The sequence below is a fragment of the Aethalodelphis obliquidens genome, unplaced genomic scaffold (assembly GCF_003676395.1).
Source record: "Aethalodelphis obliquidens isolate GAN/ISIS:26980383/991018 unplaced genomic scaffold, ASM367639v1 scaffold38, whole genome shotgun sequence".
NCBI lineage: Eukaryota > Metazoa > Chordata > Mammalia > Artiodactyla > Delphinidae > Aethalodelphis > Aethalodelphis obliquidens.
The window spans coordinates 1442220-1470004 of record NW_020837982.1 but is presented as its reverse complement, the minus strand read 5'-3'; the positions used below and the strand labels follow the sequence as shown (position 1 = coordinate 1470004).

At 41.1% G+C, this 27785-nt stretch overlaps 1 protein-coding gene and 1 pseudogene across 6 annotated transcripts in view; one reads left to right on the top strand and one right to left on the bottom strand.

Annotated features, from left to right (window-relative positions):
• MYO1D (myosin ID) overlaps window positions 1–27785 on the bottom strand; it is a 355995-nt gene that overhangs the window by 129465 nt on the left and 198745 nt on the right. For 5 of the 6 annotated variants that reach the window (XM_027130294.1, XM_027130292.1, XM_027130293.1 and 2 more), the window contains exons 18-20: window positions 25411–25555; window positions 24430–24534; window positions 11466–11579 (exon numbers count right to left, since the gene is read on the bottom strand). In XM_027130294.1, coding sequence (XP_026986095.1) covers window positions 11466–11579; window positions 24430–24534; window positions 25411–25555 — 364 coding nt within the window. Of the gene's footprint in view, window positions 1–11465; window positions 11580–18120; window positions 18231–24429; window positions 24535–25410; window positions 25556–27785 lie in introns of those variants that run through there. The other variant, XM_027130297.1, reaches the window with a different exon arrangement.
• Window positions 195–1751, top strand: LOC113632735 (40S ribosomal protein S24 pseudogene; annotated as a pseudogene).

Sequence of the window (27785 nt, the reverse complement as noted above, 5' to 3'; positions counted from 1 at the left end):
CACGTGCCGTGGAGCAGCTGGGCCCGTGAGCCATGGCCACTGAGCCTGTGTGTCCGGAGCCTGTGCTCCGCAACGGGAGAGGCCATAACAGCGAGAGGCCCGCGTACCGCACCAAAAAAAAAGAAAAATACGTGATACCACTGCACACCTGTTAGAATGGCTAAAATTAAAAAAAAAGAAACTGGTAATAGCAGATGCTGGTGAGGATAAGAAGCAACAGAACTCTCGATCGTTGCTGGCGGGACTGCAGAAATGATAGTCACTTTGGAAGACAGTTTGGCAGTTCTTATAAAGCCAAATTTGGCCTTATCACAGGAGCTAAAACTGCACTTGAAGGTATTTACCCAAATGATTTGAAAACTCACGTCCATACGAAAACCTGCATGTGAATGTTTCTAGCAGCTGTATTCGTAATTGCCCAAAACTGGAAGCAACCAAGACGTTTCAATAGGCAAATGGATAAACAAACTACGGCACATCCATACAATGGACTATTATTCAGCAATAAAAAGAATAAGCTATCAGGTCACAAAAAGGCATATATAAGCCTTAAATATCTATTGCTAACTGAAAGAAGCCAGAATGAAAACGCTACATACTGTATGATTCCAACTATATGATATTCTAGAAAAGGCACCACTATAGAGACAGTAAAATGATCAGTGATTGCCAGAGGTTTGGGGAAGAGAGAGAATAGTTGTAGAAACACATAAGAAGTATCCAGGTTTTCCTCCCTGGCTGCCTGAGGATCAACCACCATTAGGAATGACACAGTAACTATCTAGACCAGGAAGTTCACGACCAACCAACTATGGAAACAAATGGTCACGGATGTCCTTCATCCTGGAAAGGCAACAGTATCTAAGAAATTTGGGAAAGACCAGACAAAATGTACAAGACTACACTAGGTGTCATCTTTGTGTTTGGATTCGGAACCGTTTCGGTGGTGGCAAGATAAATGGCTTTGGTGTGATTTACGATTCCTCGGACGATGCAAAGAAAAATAAAGCCATACACAGACTTGCAAGACACGGCCTGTATGAGAAGAAAAAGACTTCAAGAAAACAGTGAAAGGAACACAAGAACAGAATGAACAAAGTCAGGGGAACTGTAAAGGTCACTGATGGTGCTGACAGAAAGGAGTAAAGATTATGCAGTGACTTTATCTGCTGTAACTGTGCAGATTTTAAGAGGATTCATAAACTGTGAAAACTTAAAAAAAAAGAACTATCAAACAGCAAAGCAGTGGAAGAATTTTGTTATAAAAAGAGACTGGGAAAAGAAACTGGAAATAACAGGTATTGTTACTGATGGGCAACTTATTAATAGGTAAATACCTGATGGCAATATTTATCTTAGTTTTTTATGCTAAATTCTAATTGTTCACGGGAAAACATGGGATCTGTTCCACAAGCAGTTAGAAATTTAGGCTACAGTGAGGGCAACATAATAATAGCTTGGCTACAATGAAACATTTTCCAAAGGTGATCCACAAGGCAGAGTTTGCTGTATGTGTGCCTTCTTCGTTGAGATGCAAGGTATAATCTGAAGTATGTGGAAGTGTACTATTGAAACAAAATTAACACCTCCTGATTTAACTTCCAGTTTATAGGAAATACAGGGACTAGGAGAGTAAGTTACATGAACCATGAGGAAACAATCAGACAAATCCAGACGAGGTCAGTGCTGGACTCTTTAAAAACTCAATGTCAGACTTGAGGATACGGGGAGGGGGAAGGGTAAGCTGTGACAAAGTGGCATGGACATATATACACTACCAAACGTAAAATAGATAGCTAGTGGGAAGCAGCCGCATGGCACAGGGAGATCAGCTCGGTGCTTTGTGACCACCTAGAGGGGTGGGATAAGGAGGGTGGGAGGGAGGGAGATGCAAGAGGGAAGAGATATGGGGATAGATGTATATGTATAACTGATTCACTTTGTTATAGAGCAGAAACTAACACACCATTGTAAAGCAATTATACTCCAATAAAGATGTTTAAAAAATACATAAATAAATAAATAGGGCTTCCCTGGTGGCACAGTGGTTGAGAGTCCACCTGCCGATGCAGGGGACACGGGTTCGTGCCCCGGTCCGGGAAGATCCCACATGCCGCGGAGCGGCTGGGCCCGTGAGCCATGGCCGCTGAGGCTGTGCGTCCGGAGCCTGTGCTCCCCAACGGGAGAGGCCATAACAGTGAGACGCCCGCGTACCGCAAAAAAAAAATAAATAAAAATAAATAAATAAATAAAGTATTGTCCCTTAAAAAAAACCAAAAAACAACTCAACGTCATACATACCAAGTGTTAGTGAGGATGTGGAGAAACCAGAAGTCTCATACTGAAGGGAATGTAAAATGGAGCATCCACTTTGGAAAACAGTTTGCTAGTTTCTTACAAAGTTAAACAAATGCCATATGGAATAATTCCATTCATACATAGCCACCCATGAGAAATGAAAACACGCGGCCATGTAAAGTCTTGTATGAGAACATACGTCGCAGCCCAATGTCCATCAGCTGGTGACTAGAGAAATGAAATATAGCAGATGCACGCAATGGAATACTACTCAGCAGTGAAACGAAAGGACCAATGATATATGGAACATGGATGAACCTCAAAAACATTATGCTGAGTAAAGGAAGCCAGACACAAAACAATATCTACTGTTTAATTCTGTGTGCGTGAAATTTCTAGAAAAGGTAAAAGTATAGAGACAGAAAGATCAGTGATTATCTAGGGCTGACGTTGGGAGTGGGGATTTACTGCAAATGAGCATGAGAGAACTTTCTGGAGTGATGGAAATGTTCCAAAACTGGAATTATGTCATGTTTGTACAACTGCATAAGCTTACTAAAAGTAACTGAACTGTAGCTTACAATGGGTGAATTTTGGGGTAAGTACTCTAAATGTATTAGTTTGCCAGGGTTGCCATAACAAAGTACCAGACTAGGTAGCTTAAACAACAGAAATCTATTTCCTCACAGTTCTGGAGGCTGGAAGTCCAAGACCAAAGTGTGGACAAGGCTGGGTCCTTCTGAGGCCTCTCTCCTTGCTTGTGGATGTCTGTCTCAACCTGTGTCCTCACATGATCTTTCCTCTGTATGTGTCTGTGTCCTAAATTCCTCTTCTTATAAGGACACCAGTCATAGTGGATCAGGGCCCACCCTAATGCTCTCATTTTAACCTAATTACCTCTTTAGAGATTCTGTCACCAAACACAGTCACGTTCTGAAGTACTGGGGGTTAGGACTTCAACAAATGAATTTTGAAGGAACACAGTTCAGCCTATAACAGTAAATTATACCTCAGTAATGCTGTTTTAAAAAGTGATTATCATGAAAAAATGGGTGTGTGTGTAGAGATACAGTTTGGGACTAAGAGATGTAACTACCAAATTCAAAATATGAACCTAGATGGGATTTTTAAAAAATGGGTATAAAAGACATTCTTTGAACAACTGAGGAAATTTGAATATGAGTTGTATAACACATGATGGATAATGATTATGTATTATATTAAAAATTATGGAAATATTATTAATTTTCTTAGATATGAAAATGGTATTGTGGTTATGAAGCAGGATGTCCTTATTCTTAGGAGAATGCACACAGGAGCATTTTATTTTATTTTATTTTATTTGTGGTACGCGGGCCTCTCACCGCCGTGGCCCCTCCCGCTGCGGAGCACAGGCTCCGGACGCGCAGGCCCAGGGGCCACGGCTCACGGGCCCAGCCGCTCCGCGGCATGTGGGACCCTCCCGGACCGGGGCACGAACCCGCGTCCCCTGCATCGGCAGGCGGACTCTCAACCACTGTGCCACCAGGGAAGCCCCACACGGGAGCATTTTAGTGGTGAAGTGTCATGAGAGAGAGAAAACAAATATGACCAAAAGTAAATTAAATACCTAATCTAGGTGGAGGGCATATGGGTGCTCCCTGTAATATCCTTTCAACTTCTCTGTACATTTGAAAAATTTTATAATAAAAAGTCAGAAGAAGAGAATTAGCAGTGAACTCTGAAGGGGTAGAAGGTTCTAAAGGTTGGAAATACACCTATGTCAAAGATTTCCTTTATTCCTTTCCTTCCTGGCTAATCGAAGTAGAAAATATACTCTTCTAAAGCTCACACCCAGTTATAGCTTTCTATAAGTGAGACGTGGTTAGTGTTTGTTTCTACTATTGATACGTAAAATCTAGAATAAAACATACCACAGGTTTTAGAATTTTTAAAGGTTGGCAGGGAGGAGGCCAAGGAATATGGTTATAGCTCATTTAAGAGTAACAAATAGGTAAAGACCTTTTTTTTAACATCTTCATCGGAGTATGACTGCTTTACAATGTTGTGTTAGTTTCTGCTGTATAACAAAGTGAATCAGCTATACGTATACATATATCCCCATATCCCCTCCCTCTCGCGTCTCCCTCCCTCCCACCCTCCCTATCCCACCCCTCTAGGTGGTCACAAAGCACAGAGCTGATCTCCCTGTGCTATGCGGCTGCTTCCCATAGCTGTCTATTTTACGTTTGGTAGTGTATATATGTCCATGCCACTCCCTCACTTTGTCACAGCTCACCCTTCCCTCTCCCCGTGTCTCCAAGTCCATTCTCCATGGTAAACACCTGTTTTAATAGGAGCAGCAAACTGGTGCCCTGTGGGCTGAATACGCCTTACAAGACGTGTTCTGTTTGGCCTACACGGCATTTAACCATCAGGAGATCTTACATATAATACAGACTTCAGCTTTTTTTCTAGGTGAATCCGAAGGTTTGGCATACTAGACTCTGGCGTGGTCACAATGGATGACAGTGGAGTGGTGGCTGCCCCTTGATGGGTATGAACTTTATTCATTTCTGAACCTGACTGACTCCTAAAGGAATCTGACTTTTTGACAAAGAAAATGGGTGAACAGCAAGCTGTCCCTTCTGCTAGGACTGGCTTTACCAGCATCCCCAGCTCTCTCTTCCTTCATATGGGTATAGCTAATGAGAACATTATACTGGGAGGAGGGTGAAACCGAAGGGAGAGACTTTGGAAATTTATTATAATTTTAGAGTTCATAAAATCTTTGCCCAACAGTAATTAAAACTGTCTTTGGCACAAAGATAGACAATAGACCAATAGAACAGAGTAGAGAAACTAGGAAGAGACATATGGACACACTTGATTTAGGACAAATGTGGGATTGAAGAGTAATGGGGGAAAGATGGTCTTTTCAACTGTTTACCCATACGGGAAAAAAATAAACCCTGGGCTGTTGCCTCGCATATACACAAAAATCAATTCTAGGTGGACTGTAAGATGTCAATGTGAAAGGCACAGCAATAAAGTTTATAGGATACAGCAGATGAGAATATCTTCGCGACCTTGGGATAGGGAATGATTTCTTAAACAAAAATAAAAAAGCATCAACCTTAAAGGAGAAAACTGATAAACTATGTCAACATGAAAAATGTTGAATGAAAGAAAAGGCAAGTCCCAGAGCTGGAGAAGATATCTGCAACACATGTAACTGTCAATGGGCACACAGGCAGAATATAAAAAGAACTCCTAGAAATCAATCTTTAAAAGACAGCCCAACAGAAAAACAGCAAGAGACTTGAACAGGCACTTCATAAAAGACATCCAAATGACCAATAAACACAAAGAAAGGGGCTCAACCTTATTAGTAATAAGGGAATCACAAAGAAAACCCACAATGTGTTCCATCAATGGATGAATGGATAGAGAGGTGGTAAACGTTCACAATGCGGTATTGTTCAGCCGTGAGGAGGAAGGAAATCCTGCCGTGTGCAACAACCTCGGTGGATCCTGAGGGCATTATAATGGAAATAAGTCAGACAGAGAAAGACAAATACTCTATTATATCACTTATATGTAGAATCCAAAAATGATAAACTCGGAGGAACAGAGAGAGTGGTGGTTGCCAGGGGCTCAGGGGAGGGTGGGGAGAATGGGGAGATATTGGTCAGAGGGTACAAACTTCCAGATAGAAGAGGAATAAGTTCTTGGGGTCTATTATACAGCATGGTGATTACAGCTAATAATACGGTATTGCATAACTTGAAAGTTGCCAAGTAATCAGATCTTCAATGTTCTCACTACAAAAAGAAATGGCAATTATGTGACGTGATGGAGGTGTTGCCTGATGTTATGGTGGTAATTGTACTGCAACAGATAAATGTATCAGATCAACACACTGTACACCTTAAACTTACACGATGTTATATGTCTGTTATATCTCAATTAAGCTAGAACCGTAACTACCACATACCTACCAGGACTGTTGAAATTCAGGACTGTCAGTACCTAGGGTTGGAGAGGAAATGGAGCAACTGGAACTTTCCCATTTTGCTGGGGTGGGGATGGGGGTTGTAAACCAGTATGACTACTTTGGAAAACTGGAACTATCTACTAAAATTCAACAGCAGTCTCACTCCTGGGCGTTTGTCATATAGACACCAAAAGACATGCACAAGAGTGATTTTAAAAATCTCCAATATCCATCAGCATGTGAATGGATAAACAACCTGTGGTATATTCTCACAAGGAAATGCTACACCGTGATGAAAATGCGCAAACTAGAATTATATGAAATAACGTGGCTGTTCTCGTAAACATAATGTTGAAAGAAACACAAAAAGGAATACACAGTGTTTGATTTCACTTACATTAAGCTCAAAACGAGCAAAAGTGTGCCTCTGAAAAGGAAGGAAGAGGTAGCGACTGCGAGAGGACACGTGGGGTTTTAATGACTTATATCTTGATGTTGGGGATGGTTACACAGGTGAACTCACTTTGTGATAATTTGTCAAGCTATATGCTTAAGATCTGTGCATTTTTCTGCATGTAGGGCATACTTCAATAAGCAAGTGAAAATATTTGCCCAGATGTGAACAGCAGTAGAGTGTGTGCTACATGTCAATAAAATATTCCAAGGGTCTGCCAATCCAGTGCTCTCAGTTTTACTTAAATTACACCAAGTGCCCACTAAAGTTAAGCGCTTGGGGCACTTAGGTGCTGCTGCTTTATAGAAGTTCAATGAATTAGAAGATACAGACAATGAATTGGATGGGTACTTTTTATGGTGCATTAGGAAAGCAACAAATAGTGGTCCCATATTGCCTGGCTGGGAGCTGTAAAGAAATTGAGGAAATACTTTTCCACTGAAAGCACAGGTTCGAAAACTGGCTAGACACATTGTCAAACTGCAGCATCAGCTGAATTCTTACCTATGGTGGTCATCCATGGGCGCAATTGAGGTCCTGCTTGACAAAGACCGGGATCCTGGCAAGTGGAATGGCGGTAGGTGGAAGCGTCCAAGGACCCAAGGATGCCTGATGAATGTAGCCTATTTGAAGCACTGCTCTCCCACTGACTCTTTCCCACTAGGAAAACCTAATGACCCACCTCAATAATCAGCAGGTCCAAATGTGGCTGGGGCCTAAGGACAACAGCCAAAAATTGTAGAGGGAAGAGATCATTTACACCTCAAATGAACTGTAGTCATTATCCGTGCTATGCTAGGAGAAGTCAGGGAAGACTATGCATAGATTTGCAAGTGCTTGACAAGGAGCTGAAGTACCAGTTTGGATCCTGCAGAATTGGTTGCTATGGTGAGGCCTCATCGGAGACACGGTGTTCAATGCTACTGCAGGATGAAACTCTAATGGTTTGTTGGGTTGGCTGACTCAGACCTAAGCCTAGCACTGGCCCAGGCCATCTGGCAAGAAAGGTAATTGTTAGTAAGAAGACACACAAGGAGACGTAGAGACAGCGAATGGCAGAAACTTAGACCATCTTAAGCAACATGTTGCTGAGGGGGCCATGGAATAATATGATCCCTCAGAGCTGCCTTAAAACCTGAGTAGCTTCCTGGGTTTCTATGAGATTCCTTTCCCTTACTACCATGTGTATCCTTTATCAAAAACAAAGCAAAGCATTACTTGAGATAGTATATAGTCATACTGGGGCCCAGGGCAGGCCCCCAAATATGTCTCAGTGGCATATCGATTGTTTTGAATTAGTTACTTAAGAAACAACCAATGCAAGAAGGACACTTTGATGCTCCTCTCTATTCCTCTGAAACTAGGAAATAAACCTCTCATGTGAAAGGTGCCTTCCCTGGGCCGGGAGGTAGAAAGACATCATTATCGTCAGAGACAGGGAATTCAGGTCTGAGAAGCCTGTATAAATAAACCTTGCTACTTCTTTACTAATTTACTACCCAAGCCCAATCTTTGCTTAAATTCCTTATAATTATGCACCCGAACCTAAGTTTCTCTGTCCTGTCCGATCCTCACAAATTTATTGTTTCTTTATACACAAAGACATAAAAGTTACCTACTTTTTGGTCACTCTCTGTGCATCATTTTATGATCTCCTGTGCCCACAAAACTAAGCTGGGTTTTCTCCTGTTAATCTGCCTCGTGTCAATTTTATTATTAGTCCAGCCACAGGAACTCGACAGGGACACAGGGAAATTTCCCCCTCTCGCTAATACCAATCTCTTCCCTGGAGCCAGAAAAGTCCAACTAACACAGGAAAGGCACCAGGGCAGAAGGAGAAATGAAGAGCACAGAAGGGGAAGAGTAACTGCGGGATCCTCAGCTATATGTTTCCACTGATTACTCTCATTTCTGAAAACTTTCCAACTTGATTCTGAAACACAGTGTTCCCAAAGTTCTTTTCCTTCCTGGAATAATTCATAACCTTATGGAACTGAAGGGAAATTAGAGCTCATTCGGCACATTAGGAGAGGAGAAAATGGAGGTCCAGAAAGAAGAGATCTCCTTTTTATTCCATTTCCTTCAGCCACTCTCTTTTCCCCACCATTTAAGCATGGACGTTCTCAAATCAGCTGCCCCTTCTCCCTCTAGACTCATAATTTCAGCCTCCAATTATACATGCATCTGTCCGCTCTTAAATTTTTATCCTAAGTGCTGAATGCTACCCGCCGCTCCTTTACAATATTAGACGCCAGTGATCTATGGGGTATGGACTTACAAGTTTCACTAATACCCAAAACTCAATTTAGTTAAGATTGAAATCTTTCTCCTTCATCCCCTCCCAGCTTCTTCATTCCTGCTATTAGCAGTATCATTTTTAAAGGTTCCTTGTCTTAAACTTTGTTTGTAACTTCAAAACATTTCATACAAAAAGGATAAAGAATAAAATAACAAACACCCATGTCCCTATGATCCAGACAATATCTGGCTGTGTTTGCTTCAGACTGAACAACATTTTTATAGGTAGACACGGCTGGAAGTCCTGTGCCCCATTCAATCTGCTCCCTCCTAAGAGGGTAGTTCCTCCCCAAAGCAGGTCCCGAGACAAAGGCTGATGAGCCTCAGAATTGATTCGGGAGGTGCAGGTACACGGGCAAGGGAGTGGGGAGGTGGCTCAGGAAGGGAAAGCAGCCAGTAGGTCCCGTTACTAAGCAGCTAACACGGCAGGCAGCGCAACTGATTCCTACAGAAAAGCTCCAGCAAATGGTGTTGAACACACCTGAGAATCATTGTGACCGATGAATGGTGGGGATGGAGCATTTATACCCCACACCCACTGGTCATTTGGGTGGCTGGGGGTGGGTGGGCATTTCCAGCCCTCTGTGGACTCTGGCAGCCTGAGGGAAGCCTTTCGACAAAGGTGTTGGCTGTCAGAAGTTAGGCTGTTGTGTACAAAAATGGTAAGGGAATACAAGGGGAGGTGGGCAGAGTACCGACAGCATCTGTGACAGTGTGTATCCATCCTATTGACATCGTTTACCTTTACGAGTGTTAAACATTTTTAATTTTTTTTTAAAAATAAATTTATTTATTTTTGGCTGCGTTGGGTCTTGCTGCGAGCAGGCTTTCTCTAGTTCCAGCAAGCAGGAGCTACTCTTAGTTGCGGTGAGCGGGCTTCTCATTGCAGTGGCTTCTCCTGTTGTGGAGCACGGGCTCTAGGCGCACGGGCTTCAGTAGTTGTGGCACACGGGCTCAGTAGTTGTGGCTCACGGGCTCTAGAGCGCAGGCTCAGTAGTTGTGGTGCGTGGGCTTAGTTGCTCCGTGGCAAAACATGGTTAATTTTTGTGTAATATGATATTATTGATAACACTGATGATGATAATGATGATGAAGGGGAAGAGTGACTCTAAATGTACACCAGTCAACATGAAAAAGGAACGTAGTTTGGGAAAACAACTTTGGTTCAAAGACCTGGTTAACTACTTATCGAACTCGTATCACGTGCCTGATTGATTTCCCTTTAATAGAAAGGAAAAGAAATAAAGTACACTTTATTAGACTTTGACAAAATTTGGTTTTCTCCTGTATCTTCCTTCATCTCCTTCGTCGAGACTGCAGGGTTATTAGGCTTAAACTGTGATGGCTATATAAGATTACAAGTCTTTGCTAAGAAGACTACATATGATCAAGAATGTATTAGAACATCATCTCCTTCTTAGCTGCAATCCATTCGCCTTCCTACTGAAAGGGAGAAAGGTGTGTATGCACGTGTGTGTGGGGTGGGGGGACTGGGTGACGGAGACGAATCTCAGCCTCACCATCAGGTGACAGGCCTGCAGGGATGTTCTAAATTATTGAGCAAAGCCAGGAATAGTTTGTCTTCATTGAACCTCACAGCCAACAGGACTCCTGATTTAACTAAATAAAACTATAAAACAATATGTTTCCTATTCCCTTTTGCAGAGGCCAAAAGGATTTAAAACAATCTTTAAATAATACTCCTCATAGATCCCATGATTGGACAAACCCAGACCCGACCTCCCTCTTTAAGAACGAGCGGACAGAGGAAAGTCACCTGACACGTGGAAAGATCCAGCAGTCCAGGAAGATCTTTTTCAAGATCGGAACAAACAGTCACTCGTAAAGCAGACCCCATACAGCAGGATAAAAAAATTTTCTTAAGTCTCAAATTGAAACTCAAGGAGGCACCCACAAATTTCATATTTCAAATAAGGAATGATTACAGAATTTGAAAACCCCACGGAGATAGTGAATAACTAAGCGGGTTTCGATCAGAAGTAAAATATACTGGTGAAAATAACTTCTGGAAACAGCATACATTTTACATTTAAAAGAGAGGTAACGTTTTCATAAAGTAATTCCATACTACTTCTCTACCTGATTCCATTTCCACGTAAAAACAAGGCTTATGAAAATCAATAGGAAAATACATTTCATGTCGTAACATTTAAGTAGTGACTAGGATTACTGATAAAGGTCACATAGAATGCAGAGTCCTACACGTTAAAAAAAAATGCCTTCGTATTCTATTGGAACCGTTGATCCTCCTTATAGAAAATCGTACTTTTGTAAAAAACATGAGATTGGCAGAAAATTTCAGGAATTCACGGAGTCCCTAAAGCCCCAGAGCTTCTAGTGATCAGCCTGGTGACCACTCGTGGTCTATGAACACCAGGTTAAGAATCCTTTATTCAGAGAGAAGCAGAGGACACTTACGTTGTATAGAGGGATCGTCTTCATCACTTTGTACTGCTTAGTGGGGTCCATTTTATACAGGTGACGGTCAGTGACAAAAATTGCTCGATCTTCCACCTTACTAAAGCGATTCACCTGTAAGAAAACAAAATAATAAACCACAATATATCACCGAGAATGAAATCAAATGATCTGTCAGGGAGACATCTAGGAGCAGAGGTGGCTGGCTGTGGAGCCAGATTCTGTAATAGATGTGCGCCACCTATGACCACTCTCTGGATGCAACAGAGATGGAAAAGGAGTGTTTCCAGATTTGTGGAATTTTACAATGTAAATTTCACAAGTTTATCATCTAACAGGGAAAACAAGAAAAACACAGAAGAATTAAAGAACTAAAAACACGTAACCCAGACATTATAATGAAAGTGAAAAGGCAACCCACAGAATAGGAGAAAATTTTGTAAATCATATATCTGAAGAGGAACTTTTACCTAGAATATATAAAGAATAGAATATACGTTGTATCTAGAGTATATAACTCAATAATAAAAAGACCCCCCCCCCCAAATTTAAATGGGTAAAGAATGTGAAGAGACGTTTCTCCAGAGAAGACATACAAATGGCTGTAAAAAACATGAAAAGATGCTTGACATCATTAGCCATCAGGAAAACGTAAATCAGAACCACAGTGAGGTACCACCTCACACCCACTAGGATGACAATAATAAAAAAGACAGTAACAAATGTTGGCCAGGATGTGGAGAAACTGGAACCCTCGCTACTGGTCGGGGTCTAAAATGATGAAGTTGCTTTAGAAAATAGTCTGGCAGCTCCTTAAATGGTTAAACATAGAATTGCCATGTGACTCAGACATTCCACTCCTAAGTATATAAACAGGGGAATTGAAAACATATCCACACAAAATCTTGTGCCTGAATGTTCACCGCAGCCTTAATCATAATAGCTAAAAGGTAGAAACAACCTCAATACCTATCAACTGATGAATGAATAAATAAAATGTGATGTATCCATACAATGGAATATGATTTGGCAATAAAAAGAACAAAGTACGGATACATGCTATAACATGGATGAACCCTGAAAACATACCAAGTAAAAGAAAAGAGTCACAAAGGACCATATGTTGTATGATTCCATTTATATGAAATGTCCAGAATAAGCAAATCTATAGAAACAGAGCATAGGTTAGTGGTTTCATAGGGCTGGGGGAGATGGGAGGTTTGGGGGGAAGACAGCTAAGGGGTGTGGGGTTTCTTTTTGGGTTAATGAAAACGTTTAGCAATTGGTTGTAGTGACGGATATATAGCTCTGAACACACTAAAACTGCATACTTTAAAATGGTGAACTGTATGTTAAGTGAATCATATCTCAATAAAGCTGTTAAAAAAAAAAAGCCTATTTGAAACAACTCATTCTGTCCCTTTCCTAATGCACTGGGCAGGTATACTTCAGATTAAATTCCCTAAAACATGTTTATGAATCTACATGTTCTACATTAAATCTACTTACGTTAAGTGAAATAAGTCAGAGAGAGACAAATGCTGTATGATATCACTTATATGTGGAATCTAAAAAATACAACAAATTAGTGAAGATAACAAAAAGTAGACTCACAGATATAGAGAACAAACTAGTGGTTACCAGTGGGAGACGGGAGGGGTGGTATAAGGGTAGGGGAATAAGAGGTACAAACTATTAGGTATAAAATAAGCTACAAGGATATATTGTACAACATGGGGACTATAGCCAATATTTTGTAATAACTATAAATGGAGTATAACCTTTATAGTTGTGAATCACTACACTGTACAGCTGTAACATACAAAATAAAAAAGATTAAATATTCAAAAACAGATAGTGCCTTCCTATTGCATATAACATAAATAATTTCCTCATTATTATTACTCTCCATAAAAAGAATGCACCATATGAGAAGGCAGTAAGTGCCCACACAGGAAGGATTCAGTGTAAGCTAAACAGACATCTGATGTGGGTGCGGTGGAAGGGACAGGCTTTAAACAGGAAGTCGAAGGATCTCCAAGGTACCCTGCCACTCAGATTCCACGATTCCTTTATCTGACTTTCAAGAGTTTTCCTATCTGCCACTATTCTACTTATTTGACTTTACATATTTCTTCAAGGGCTCTGGCTCCCTTCTGACAGGTTTCCTCATGTCATGCTCTCTCTTAACTGTTTATGATTTTCTACTCCCTCCTTTTCATCTTTATCCATGTATATGTCAAGATACTGCTCAATTTCTCATTCTATCATAAAACCTCTTCAATTCCTCTAGTAAAAAATGATCATTCTGGGCTTCCCTGGTGGCGCAGTGGTTGGGGGTCTGCCTGCCGGTGTGGGGGACACGGGTTCGGGCCCTGCTCTGGGAGGAACCCGCATGCCGTGGAGCGACTGGGCCCGTGAGCCACGGCTGCTGAGCCTGCGCGTCTGGAGCCTGTGCTCCACAGCGGGAGAGGCCGCGACGGTGGGAGACCCGCGCACCACGATGAGGAGTGGCCCCCACTTGCCGCGGTTGGGGGGGCCCTCGCACAGAGGCGAGGACCCAACACAGCCAAAAATAAATTAATTTTAAAAAATGATCATTCTTTTTTCTCTATTTAAAATTTTTTTTTAATTAAAAAGTTTAAAAAATTATTTTTAAAATTGAAGTATAGTTGATTTACAATGTTGAGTTAGTTTCAGGTGTACAGCAAAGTGATTCAGTTATACGTATGTGTATCTATTATTTTTCAGATTCTTTTTATTTATTTATTTATTTTGGCCATGCCGTGCTGCATGAGGGATCTTAGTTCCCCGACCAGGAATCGAACGTGTGCCCCCTGCAATGGAAGCGTGGAATCTTAACCACTGCACTGCTAGGGAAGCCCCTCAGATTCTTTTCCCCTATAGGTTATTACAAAATATTGAGTACAGTTCCTTGTGCTATACAGTAGGTCCTTGTTGGTTATCTACTTTATATATAGTAGTGTGTATATGTTAATCCCAACCTCCTAATTTATCCCTCCCACCCCTTTCCTCTTTGGTAACCATAAGTTTGTTATCTATGTCTGTGGTTATTTCCGGTTTGTAAATAAGTTCATTTGTATCTTTTTTTGTTTTTTACATTCTATATACAACTGATATCATATGGTATTTACCTTTCTGTCTGGCTTATTTCACTTAGTATGATAATCTCTAGGTCTATTCATGTTGCCACAAATGACATTATTTCACTCTTTTTTCATGGCTTTTTTCTGAACTTCTACAACACAGCTGTAGAATCAATATATAGGATATATGCAGAATTAAGAATGAAACAAAAAATTGACCCTGAAACCAAAAAGCACAGGTTTTACTTTTAAAGCAGGATACCTGAGAATAGGAGAAACTATTAGTCTAAGTGCCTTTTTTTTTTTTTTTTTTTTTTTTTTTGCGGTACGCGGGCCTCTCACTGCTGTGGCCTCTCCCGTTGCGGAGCACAGGCTCCGGACGTGCAGGCTCAGCGGCCATGGCTCACGGGCCTAGCCGCTCTGCGGCATGTCGGATCTTCCCGGACCGGGGCACGAACCCGTGTCCCCTCCATCAGCAGGCGGACCCTCAACCACTGTGCCACCAGGGAAGCCCCAGTCTAAGTGCTTTTGCTAAAGGAAAACACTGGCTACATCATTACTCTTCGCTTGTGGAAAATGATAGGGAGGAAGGTTGGCCGATGCTTATAAAACCAAGACAATTCAGTTACATCTATCCTTAGTCTCTCAGAAAGCAGAAGTTCTCACTTAATAATTGGAATGTTTTAATAATTTTAAGGACAGCTGACTTGTAACTTTTAGACCATGGATGCCTGTCATGAAAAGTATACTTGCTAAAATAGCTGTGTGGAATGCTGTTTTTTAAACTTATAGTTGAAGCTATGTTTAGCAAAAGATGTTTTTACTTATTAATCTTGTGATAATAAATCTACTGACTATATCGTCACTAATCGAGCTCTAATTAACTGAGCCAATATCAAAGGTTATAGATTGTCTTAAAATTGGAAGTCTATCCAAAAGCTGCTTTCCTTATAAAATAGCTACAAACAAGTTATCAAAATAGTCATAAATAAGACTAACAAATTCACTTCAAAACAAAGTAAAAATCTCACATACAACTGTAGGATTTCTTTTTTTTTTTTAAATGAAGGTTAAGAAACAGCTAAACTAATTTGTGGTAAAAGAAATCGGAACAGTGGTTGCCTTTGGTAGTGGTGGGGCTTGGCTGGGAAGGGAGCTGAGGGAGCTCTCTCCGGTGATGGAAATGTTCTGTATCTTGATGGGGTTGTGATTTACAAAGACGTGTGCACTAGTCAAAGCTCAGTGAACTGTATACTTGAGATCTGTGCATTTACCTGTACATAAATTATAACGCAATACAAACAAATGCATGAACAGAACAAGAACAATGTAGAATCTCAGATATCCAGGGCAGGTTTTTATTTATTGCCTCACTATTTCATGAACAGTACTCCTGTGTTCCAGCCTGCCTGGAAGCTCCTTGAGGGTAATGACCGTATGGTGCCTACTTTCTTGTACCTCACAGCCCCCTAGTACAGAAGTGGGCAACCTGTAGGACTTAGTACATCCTTGCAGACCAGTGGGTTTTGAGAGTACTTCTTTTTTTTAAAGCTTGTTTTTACTTTCTTTTTAAAATTTACTTATTTATTTATTTATGGCTGCATTAGGTCTTCGTTGCTGCGTGCAGGCTTTCTCTAGTTGCGGCGAGCGGGGGCTACTCTTCGTTGTGGTGCGTGGGTTTCTCATTGCGGTGGCTTCTCTTGTTGTGGAGCATGGGCTCTAGGTGCGCAGGCTTCAGCAGTTGTGGCTCACGGGTTCAGCAGTTGTGGCTCGCAGGCTCTAGAGCGCAGGCTCAGTAGTTGTGGCGCACGGGCTTAGCTGCTCTGCAGCATGTGAGATCTTCCTGGACCAGGGCTCGAACCCGTGTCCCCTGCATTGGCGGGCAGATTCTTAACCACTGCGCCACCAGAGAAGTCAACAGGCTTTGAGAGCACTTTTAATCCCACAGGATAATTTCAAGTAGTCTTCTTCCCTACATGAGCCAATCAGTGTTGACGACAGGAACTGTCTGGCTGGAAAACAGATGGAAGACGGCTGCAGCACACTGCGGAGGACGCATTATGTAAGAAAAGCATTTCCCCAGTGGCAAGTGAAAGCATAGTGGCTCAACAGCTTCAGGCCCCACTGCCCAGCTGGGTCGTGGAAAAGCTTCATGTCTTCACTGAAGAAAGAGCAACCACGGACTTCTCACTTTTTTATTTCTGAGGCTGGCAGCCATTTTATTAGTCAGCTGTCTCCGTCATGAAAAGCTCCCTAACATGGCATGTACTATATAAGCACATGGATTACTGTTTTGTTATTTTTTATTCTCCTTGTTGAAATTATTGAGATTTACTTGTACATTTTCTTTTCTCTCATAAAGTATCTTTTCCATGCATTAATTTAATTTTTCCCTTCAGAGTCTAAGTCCCTGGAGGGCAAGACTTTTACCACCAGCCATCACTGTAAGACTCTGCACACAGAATGCCAACGGACCTGAGGAGCTGTCCTCAGTGGTTCCGAGGCTGTATTTGTAACGCTGCGTTGCTTGGTAGTAGCTACCCTTCTAAGATCTCTTTTATTTATTTATTTATTTTTATTTAAAAACTTTTTTTTTTTTTTTTTGGCTGCCCTGTGCGGCTTGTGGGATTTTAGTTCCCCGACCAGGGATTGAACCCAGGCCCTCAGCTGTGACAGCACGGAGTCCTAACCACTGGACTGCCAGGGAAGTCCCTAAGATCTCTTTTAGACTCACAACTTCATTGAGAAATGTGTCTTTTTATTACCAGAAATCTAAAGATGGGATTGAGCTTATTTTTTTCTACATTTTGAAATCCAGCACCTGACTCCTATTAATTGAAAAAAAGTTATACTGGTAAGCATTTACTCAAGTTAAGTAATTTGATAATTTTTTTCCCCAAAGTTTACAATGTGCATTTTCAAGCACTTTAAAAACTGCTGATGACATACGAAGGAATGACATGAAGTCCTCTGTTACAATAGGAGTCTGAGACTGGTAGATGGGAGTTGAGATAGATAAGAAACTAAAAAGTGAAAGTAATTTCATAGAAATAATAACATAATACAAATAAATATAAATATAATTTCACATGAAGAAAACAAACCTGGATAATGGGTTTGGGAGAAAATGTACGTGTGTGGTGCTGCAGAGTGCTACTTGGTTAGAGAGTCAGAGAATGCCCACATTTGCAGGTAAATCTTTTCCTAACGGACAGAATTAACCACAGGATATTTTTGTAAATAAGTTGTTAACAACTTGCTGATTAGGACGGTTCAATTTTAGATTTGGGTAATATTTAAATCAAGATACCAAGCACTGAAAATTTCTGAATGACTACCATGTCATGTGTCTCAGTGACTGAAAGGAAAAGGAAAGCAAAACAAAACAAAACAGAACAACAAAAGAACCCACTAAGAACCTTCCCCTTAGTAGACTAGAAGGTGTAGTTGTGATACAGTTAACTAAATTAGGATAGGTAGGGTAGGATAGAGTGGAATCTATTGCTATAGGTAGGATACAGCAAACTAAACTTCAAGTTTTAGTTTGAATTTTATTGTCTTCTCCCCTTTGCCTCATAGTTTTAGAAATCAGTCCATTTTCTAAACATTCCTTTACACAGAGCATATTTTCCAGTCTTCAACTTGACAAAAATGGTATCTGTAATTAAGAGAAAAACAGAGTATATGTGGTAAAGTAATAGCCAGTCTTGGTGGTAATTATTTACTTCACATAGCAACGGTTTTTGCCATAAAAGAGAACTGGCACTTGTCATAAGAGTTGAAACAAGGTGGTTGCAGAGCTTCTACATCAGCGTTTCTCTGAGTTGTTTTGCACAACCCTAGCCTTGTGCGATGCTTTGTGAGAGACAGGTTTCCAAGTCAAGCGGTTTGAGGAACTGCAAACCTCGTCCCCTCCCCCTTCCCCCCCCCCCACCCCGCGCCCACCAGTGGTGTTCAGATCCCACGGATACATCAAAGGCTTATAGAATTCTGCACTTAAAAAGCATGTTTAACTGTTTAACCCAGCCTTTCCCAAATACATTTAGTTGTGGAACTCTTAAAAAAACAAATTCATATTCAATGGAACATTGGTTTGTGAAAACCCTCTGGGAGAACACTAGTCATTTGTATCCATCTTAGAGTACAGAAAACAGAGAACATCTAAAATGGAATCTGAATGACAAGTAAAAGTAGGGCTCCTCAGCTTTTGTGAAATCACACTGAGAAATATGAGTGTGTTGCAAAAGAAAATGAAAAAAACAAAACTTGTTGCATAATTTCACAAGGTCACACAAGATTCAAAAAAACAATAGGCACGGTGGTAAAGTGGAGGGTATAGCCCTTCTTAGGATGTGTCCATGAGTTAATCTGGAAATCAACAAACAAAAACCTAAAAGCAGCAGTTACACTGAAGCACTGTTTAGAAACAATTCATTCTTTTTAACGTAGAAATGTAATTTCTAAAGGGAACAGGTCGTAAGACTTTACCTTGAGGTTTAGCAACTCAAATCATCCTTAAAGCATGAATCAAATGAGTGGGAAGGACATTGATGTAACGAAGGACTTTTCCTTTGAGTTGCATAACTCAGCTCAGTCAAAACGGCAAAGACAAATGTCTTACGTACACATGTGAATTTGTAAATTCAGACTTACTTAAAGTAGTTCTGGCACAGGGACACAATCTTTGTTCCTCTTAAACTCATAATGTAAAAGAAAAACTAGATCACAGACTCAGTATTAGATAAGATCTCATCTGATGTCTTCCATTACCCAAGCTAAAACCCTCAACCAGAGAAAAATCCCTATCACTTGCTCTTGCCTGAACACTTCCCGGGATCTGTCTGTAGGTTTCATCAACTCCACAGGGGGCCAGAGATCAAGTTTCCCTGGAGTCAGACCAGGAGAGGACACATTATGGGTGCAACTAACTATTTACCAGGTCTCCCACCTTAAAGGACATTTTATAATTGTAGTTAATGGAAAGTGGCTGTTTCGAAAAGAACCAAAGCATAAAGAAGAGGGCTTTAGTAAAATCATATCGTTTCCCTGGTTCATCCTTGGCGATTGAAAAGTTTCCAAAGATGACATTACCTAAGCTATAATGTGAAGAAAGACACTGTATAATTTTGGATGGAACTTAGAAATACAGAAGCATGACTAAAAAGTTTTCAGTTTTTATGCAGTAGGACCCAGGGAGAGACATACTGTCAGACATCAAATTGCTATCAGTAGAAAGACAGAATCAGAGATGCCAGGCTTTTCTATAGCAGATGATGTAATTCTCAAAACCATCCAACTCCCTCTGATCAGTTGTTCTGATGACTAATTTGACTTCCCAGATATCTTGATACTAGAAAGGAAGGTATCCTAGATAGTAGATAAATTCACTAAATGAATTCACTAAAATGGTACCTTCCTTTGTCAAATTCAAAAATTGGCATTATGGCTTATACTGTTTTGTGTGGGTGTGTGAATCTGGTTAGCAAAAGTCATTTCTTGGTTGTCTGATCAGCTCTAGGTATACTTATAAAATAGAGTTTCTGGATCTAGGAGTGCAGAATTAGACTCCACACTTTGGTAACCAGCCCAAGCTACTGCCAGCAAGCTTTTCTTGGAGACATGTAGTTCATTCTAAGTTTAAAACAAGCTGCTCTCTATTTTGTTAAAAAGTCTGTATTGTATTGAGTTGATCTTTTTTCCATAGAATATTTGAACGCTAATACCCATTAAATAATAATTCCCCATTACTCCCTCCCCCCAGCCCCTGGTAACCACCATTCTACTTTCTGTTTCTATTAATTTGACTGTTCTAGATATTTCATGCAAGTGGAATCACACAAGGTTTGTCTTTTTGTGTCTAATAACTTAGACAGTATCTTCAAGGTTCATCCACATTGTAGCATGTATTTCATTCCTTTTTTTTTTTTTTATGGCTGAACAGTATTCCACTGAATGGACACACATATTCTTTACCCATTCTTCTGTTGATGGACATTTGGGTTATTTCCACCTTTAACTACTGTGAAGAATGCTGCTATGAACACTGCAGTACAGTCAATTATCTTTTAAAGAGATTTAAACGATAATAAAAGTTGTAGGTATTTACCCACGTAGCTACCATTTCCCTTGCTCTTCATTCTTTGGGGTATGTCCACATTTCCTTCTGCCTGAAGGACTCCCTTTAACATTTCCCATGAGTGCATACCTTCAGACATGTCTAAAAAAGTCTTTCACTTTGGTTTTTGGAAGATACCCTTTGCTAGATACAGAATTCTAGGTTGACAGGTTTTTCTTTTCTTTCTATAAAAAAATTTTAAAGTTGGTGCTCCACTGTCTTCTCACTTGCATTGTTTCTGACAAAAATTCTGATGCATCCTCATCTTTTTCCTCGGTCTCTTTTCTCTTTATCACTGGTTTTAAGCAGTTTTGTCATGTTGTGCCTTGGCATAGTTTTCTTCAGGTTTTTTTGTGTTTGATGTCTGTTGATGAGTTTATAGTTTTCATCAAATGTGGAAAAATTTCAGCCATTATTTTTTCAAATATTAAAAAATTTTCCCTCCTCTTCTCTCTTACAGAGACTCCACGTGCACTTATATTAGGCCACCTGAAGTTGGCTCATGGCATCCTAATATTCTGTTCTTTCGGGGAAGCATCTCTCCCCGCCCCCCAACCCTGTGTATTTCATTCTGCCGTGGAAGCACAGAGTCTTAACCACTGGGCCACCAGGGAAGTCCATGTATTTCATTCTGTATTTCATTCATTGCCATATCTTCAAGTTTACTCTTCTTCTGCATATGTCTAAACTGTTAACTCCATCAAGCGTATTTTTTTTAAACCTCAGACACTATATTTTTCATTTCTATTCATAAAATATCCATATTTTATTAAAACAATTGTTTTAATTGTTAACAGACCTTGTCTGTTAATTCTATAATCTGTGTCAGTTCTGGATCAGTTTGATTGATTTTTCTTCTCATTTTAGGTTATAGTTTCCTGCTGTTTTTGTATGCCTGGTAATTTTTTTTAAATTAATTCATTTATTTATTTATATTTTTGGCTGTTTCGGGTCTTTGTTTCTGTGCGAGGGCTTTCTCTAGTTGCGGCGAGCGGGGGCCACTCTTCATCGCCATGCACAGGCCTCTCACTGTCGTGGCCCCTCTTGTTGCGGAGCACAGGCTCCAGACACACAGGCTCAGTAGTTGTGGCTCACGGGCCCAGTCGCTCCGTGGCACGTGGGATATTCCTGGACCAGGGCTCGAACCCGTGTCCCCTGCATTGACAGGCAGATTCTCAACCACTGTGCCACCAGGGAAGCCCTGCCTGGTAATTTCTGATTGGATGCCATGCACTCTAATTTTATCTTCTGAGTGCTGGATATTTTGTATTCCTATAAATATTTGAGGGCTTTGTTCTGGGACACTGTTAGATTACTTGGAAACAGTTTGGTTCTTCTGGTGACTTGTTGGGTGGGATTAGGGCAGTGTTTAGTCAGGGCTAATTATACCCCACCACTGAGGCCAAGATTCTTGTCAGGATTCTACCCAATGTCCCATGAATCATGAGGTTTCTCCAATCTGGCTGTGGGGACAGGCACTACTTGCAACCCTGTGTGAGCACTGGGCATTGTTACCTCTGATTCTTTGCATGGTTCTTTCCCAAGCCTTGGGTGGTTTCCTCACATGCATGTGCTGAACTACTCAGCTGAATACCTGAAGTGGACCCTCTGAAGATCTCTGGAGTTCTCTCTGTGCACTCTCTCTGCTCTGGTATTCTGTGCTGCAAACTCTAGCTATCTTAGAATCTCCCAGCTCGCAGCTCTGTCTTTCCAGTTAGGGAGCCTACCGAGCTCTGCTTTGGCCGCCCCCTGCTCATGCCACAGACCAGAACTCTCTCCGGGAAGTAAACTGGCTAATGGTAGGGCTCACTTCATTTGTTTCTCATCCTTCGGGGATCACTGTCTTTCCTTGCTGGATGTGCACTGTATTTTTTTTTTTTTTAATTGAAGTATAGCTCATTTACACTGTTGTGTTAATTTCTGCTGTACAGCAAAGTGACTCAGTTATACACATATAAACATCCTTTTTAATATTTTTTTCCATTGTGGTTTTGTCCCGGGATATTGACTATAGTTCCCTGTGCTATAGAGTAGGACCTTGTCGTTTATCCATTCTATATGTAATAGTTTGCATCTGCTAACCTCAAACTCCCAGTCCAACCCTCCCGCATGTGCACTGTCCTGAAAACCAGTTTCACATATTTTGTCCTTTTGCTTTTTTAAACTTTATCCTTTCATTCATTTTAGTAGATACACTGTATTCTACTGTGTTCATACATGATTATTTATTAATCCAATCACATACTGATGCATACTTACGTTTTTTCACCCAGTTTTTTGACTTCTACAATGTATGAAACTATTCATATAGCTATCTTTGGATATATGTGTAAATATATTTCAGGATAAATCCTGAGTTATGGAATTCCCAGATAAAGTGATCTGTGTATTTCATTTTATTTATTTTTAAAAATTTATTTATTTATTTATTTTTGGCTGCACTGGGTCTTCATTGCTGTGGTGAGCAGGGGCTACTCTTCGTTGTGGTATGCAGGATTCTCATTGTGGTGGCTTCTCTTGCTGCGGACCTCGGGCTCTAGGCGTGCAGGCTTCAGTAGTTGTGGCTCACAGGCCTAGCTGCTCCGTGGCATGTGGGATATTCCCGGACCAGGGCTCAAACCCGTGTCCCCTGCATTGGCAGGCGGATTCTTAACCACTGTGCCACCAGGGAAGTCCTGGTCTGTGTATTTTAAATTTTGATAAGTACTGCCAAATTGTCCATTCAAAAGGACCGTACCTTATACTCCTACCAATAGCATTTCCCTAAACCCTTGAGAATACTGGTTCTTATCAACACTTTAAAGTTTGCTAAATTTATAGTTGAAAAATAATATTTCACTATTTTGATCTGAATAATACTGCAATTATGCACTTTTTGAAGATGTGATACAAAACAGCTCTAAAATCACCTAAATCTGGACCTTTGTTATAAGTAATTCTTTGATAATTTTCTTAATTCCTCCTTTGGAATATTGGCATATTTATGTCAATATCATTTCTGGGGTCAATCTAGGCAATATTTTTCTTAAATTCATCCATTTCATTGGTATTTTTAAATTTATTTGCATAATTTTTCAAAATGCTCTTTTACAATCATCTCAATTTTCCCTCTCTTTTTTGAAAACAAGTGTTTTAAGGTTTTAAACACCAACTATATCCCTTTCCTTCCACTTTCCAGTTTCCATATTTCCACTTGCTCAACTGCTCTCATCCCCAGGTAAAAAACAGTGCTCATGTGTCCTGCTTCAGATAAGCAAATATAGTCATAGCACATAATTCCCCTCCACCCCACTTCCAAGTCTCACTATGTCCTTCTCCCTTTTCCAAATTACGTTTTCTCCCCGTTCCCTGTTTTTTTAAAAAAAATCATAATAAAACATGTATAAAAAGTACTGAATGGCCGTTAAATACAAGCCAGACCCGTGTGCTACAGACAAAGTGCTATCAAAGATACATGCAGAAAAATACAAATCCCTGACCTCAGGGAGATCCCCCTTCTCCTGTCTTAAAAAGAAATGGCTACCAAAAATATTCACTTCCCTAATTAGTCTTTATAGCCTAACCCCAAACTTGTAGTCACTTAGCCATTCCATCAATGCCTCACCATATATACAGGTAGAGCTCACTGATGATGCAGCCAGTTATGTACCTATTGTTCTGTTTTACTGTGGTCATAGCTAAGTCAGTTTCACCTGAAATCAGTCTTTTCTTTCCAAGGAGGTCTCTTTCAAGCTTGCCTTACCTTACGGACATGACAGGAAAAGAGGACGTTCATGTATTTGTCCTTCCGTTTCAGTTCATTCGCAACGGGGACGAAGGTGCCTGAGGTCTGAGGTGTATCTGGCTTCTGAAAGAAAAAGGAAACACGATAAAATGAGTATGCTTAAAATTTTATTTTATTTTATTTTAATTAATTAATTAATTAATTTTTGGCTGCACTGAGTCTTTGTTGCTGCGCACGGGCTTTTCTCTAGTTGCGGCGAGCGGGGGCTACTCTTGGTAGCAGTGCGCAGGCTTCTTATTTCAGTGGCTTCTCTTGTTGTGGAGCGTGGGCTCTAGGCACGCGGGCTCAGTAGCTGTGGCTCGTGGGCTCTAGAGCGCAGGTTCAGTAGTTGTGGCGCACAGGCTTAGTTGCTCTGCGGCATGTGGGATCTTCCCAGACCAGGGATTGAACCCGTATCCCCTGCATTGGCAGGCAGATTCTTAACCACTGTGCCACCAGGGAAGCCCTACTTAACATTTTAGATGAGAAGGCAGTCTTTTACTGCTTTATAACTCTACTCACATAACTTCACACATGTAATTTTTACCTCCCCATCCCAGATGATAAGCTACTAAAGGGTTCTTATAACACCAACGATCCTAGAATATTTTAAAAATAAGGAATGGGAGAGAGGGTGAATTCCCAGCTTTGGGAATAACTGATACAAAGGTGGTAATTAAAAATAGTTGCTGAATTATGCAAGGGAAGGTTTAAATGATCGAAGCCAGATTATTGAATGTACCTAATTCATATGGGTACAAGACAGAGAACTCTCTTTAAAGTGAGGGAAACATCGAATATCGTACACTGAGAAGCAATAAAATCTTTTAGTTTAGTATCTCTCATAGAAATTTAGCTTCTGAAGGTGTCTTAGTCTTTCTACAAATACTTGGAGAAAAATTCTTCTCTTTCTTTGTTAAGGGAGCAGCAGTGGATCCCACTCTGTCCTCCTGGACTTACCGAAGCAAGATAGTTGCCCTCCCAGGCCCTCTGGAGCCCAAGGTCAGCCCTTTGACCCTTCAACATTTCTACAGCCGCAACCTTTGCCCTAACCTGGGGCAGGTCTGAAGCAGGTATGGTCTTGATGAGCTGGGATGCTCTCCATCTGTAAGTAAACAAGCAAAATGTATGAGACTTTAGAAATAACATCCCATTCATTCTCAAAAATGACTGAAGCAGCCATTAAGTAGCATTAAACTCCTTGCGTGCGACCCTAAAAAAAGTAAAATGCCTCTAAAATACACATAGAACATGTTAAAATACACACAGCTGGACGGGGACAGAGATTTTTTGCAGAACTTCCTCTGCTGTTTGCGTGTTTTGGAAGCAACCGGAATTGAGTGATACGTGGACTCTCATATCCATAATTAGGGTGTAGGAACTTCGGGTTCATCATTCATTCACTCAGCAAATGTTTTCTAGGCACGTACTAAACTCCAGATGCCGTTCTAGGGAGTGGAAGCACAGCAGTAAACAAACAGATGAAGGTCCTTTCTACTAGGTGCTGATATTCTAGAGAGCAGAGACAGACGAGATATAGACCAATGCTTAAATACACAGTATGGATGATGTGATTAGAGCTATGGAAGAAAATAAGGCAAGGAAAGGGGGACAGGAGTGCAGCAGAGGGAAGGACCAGGGGGCAGGTGTTAGTCACAGAGGGTGGTCTGGGAGGCACCCCGATAAGGATGTGTGAGCAGGAAGTGGAGGTGCCAGCTGTATGGATACCTGTTCCAGGAAGAGAAGACAGTGCGTGCAAAGGCTCTAAAGTGTGAGCTTGTTTGGTGTGTGAGGGGACAAGCAAGGAGTCCTGGCAGCGGGAGCAGGGGCCTGGGGGAGGGGAACAGGAGGGGGTGTCAGAGGGAGAGCCGGGGCCAGGATCCACAGAGCCAAGGGGGCCCTGTGCCCGGTCAGCCTGTCCCCTCTTCACTGCCCACAGGGGCCCAGGACAGGGTCCACAGCTGACCGACTCCAGAGACCCATGGCAAACAGCTGTGCCGGGGAACCCGGACCCGAGCCACCCAACCTGGGGGTGGTGTAGCACACGCTTCCTCATCCTGATCAAGTAACCTGCCATCTTTAAACACGTGTAGACGACAACAGCTGCCGCCGGAAAAGTGAGCAGCCTTGGCCACGTGAAGAAGAAGCTGGGCGTGAGGAAGGCTCCCAGCCTTCCCAGGATGAAAAAGAATTACTAGGAGGCGTGGGAGCGAGCTGAAGCACGATTAGACACACACGGAGGCGGCAGAAGAAAACAAGACCCCACAATCACAGCAAAATCCTTTAACACACTTCTCTCAGGATTCCACAGATCAAAAACGCAAGAATAAATGAAATGTGATACAGGGACTAGACCAGGGGTTGGTAAACTACAGCCTGTGCCAAACGCGGCCCATAGAGCTAAGAATAGTTTTTACGTGTTTAACCAAACAAAATAAAATATGTGACGAGGACCATATGGGGCCCACAAAGCCTAAGATATTTACTATCTGGCCCTTTACAGAAAAAGTGTGCCTTTGAACTAGATTAACACAGCTGGCAAGATTCATTCAATGTGTGTGTGTGTGTGTGTGTGTGTACAGTCAAGACACAGAGCAGATGTATTATGTTCAAAATGCTCATTGACTATAAGCCCTAAGAAGGCTGGCACAGTATTTCACATCTTTCTTGTTTGTCACTGTATCCCTAGAACCTAAGTCAGTGTCTGTGACACAGCAGGTGTTGAGTAAATACTTGCTGAATGAATAAACTGAGTTTTCCAAAAAATAATCAATTCTAGGCCATACATAAAACCTCCAAGTCTAAAAAAGAAGACTGTACAGGCTACAGTGAGACATCATCAAAATCAATAATTCTTTGCAGCCATTAAAGATATGACGTAGATCTTTATTTATTGTGATGGACAGGTCTCCAAGACTTATTTTTAAGTAAAGTCATATAACCATACATAGAGTCCTCCTTGTGGAAAAAAGAGAGGGGAAGAAAACCCAAATGCATACACACTCACAGTATAAGCACACATTTCCATAGTACTTATTACGTGTCAGGCACTATCTGAAATGCTTTATACATATTTACTCATAATACTTTCAACAACCCTATGAGCAGGTGCTATGATTATGGCCCTTTTACAGATAAGAAAACTGAGGCACAGAGAGGTTAACTCATTTGCCCAAGGTTACACAGCTAGTCAGTGGCAGAGCTAGAATATGAACCCAGGCTCCAGGGTGCGTGTTCTTAACCACTGTATCGTGCTTCTCTTGCGTGTGTATGTGTTTGTAAGTGCGTAGACAAAGATTTAGAAGGATGCAAACTAATTGTTAATGAGTGGTTAT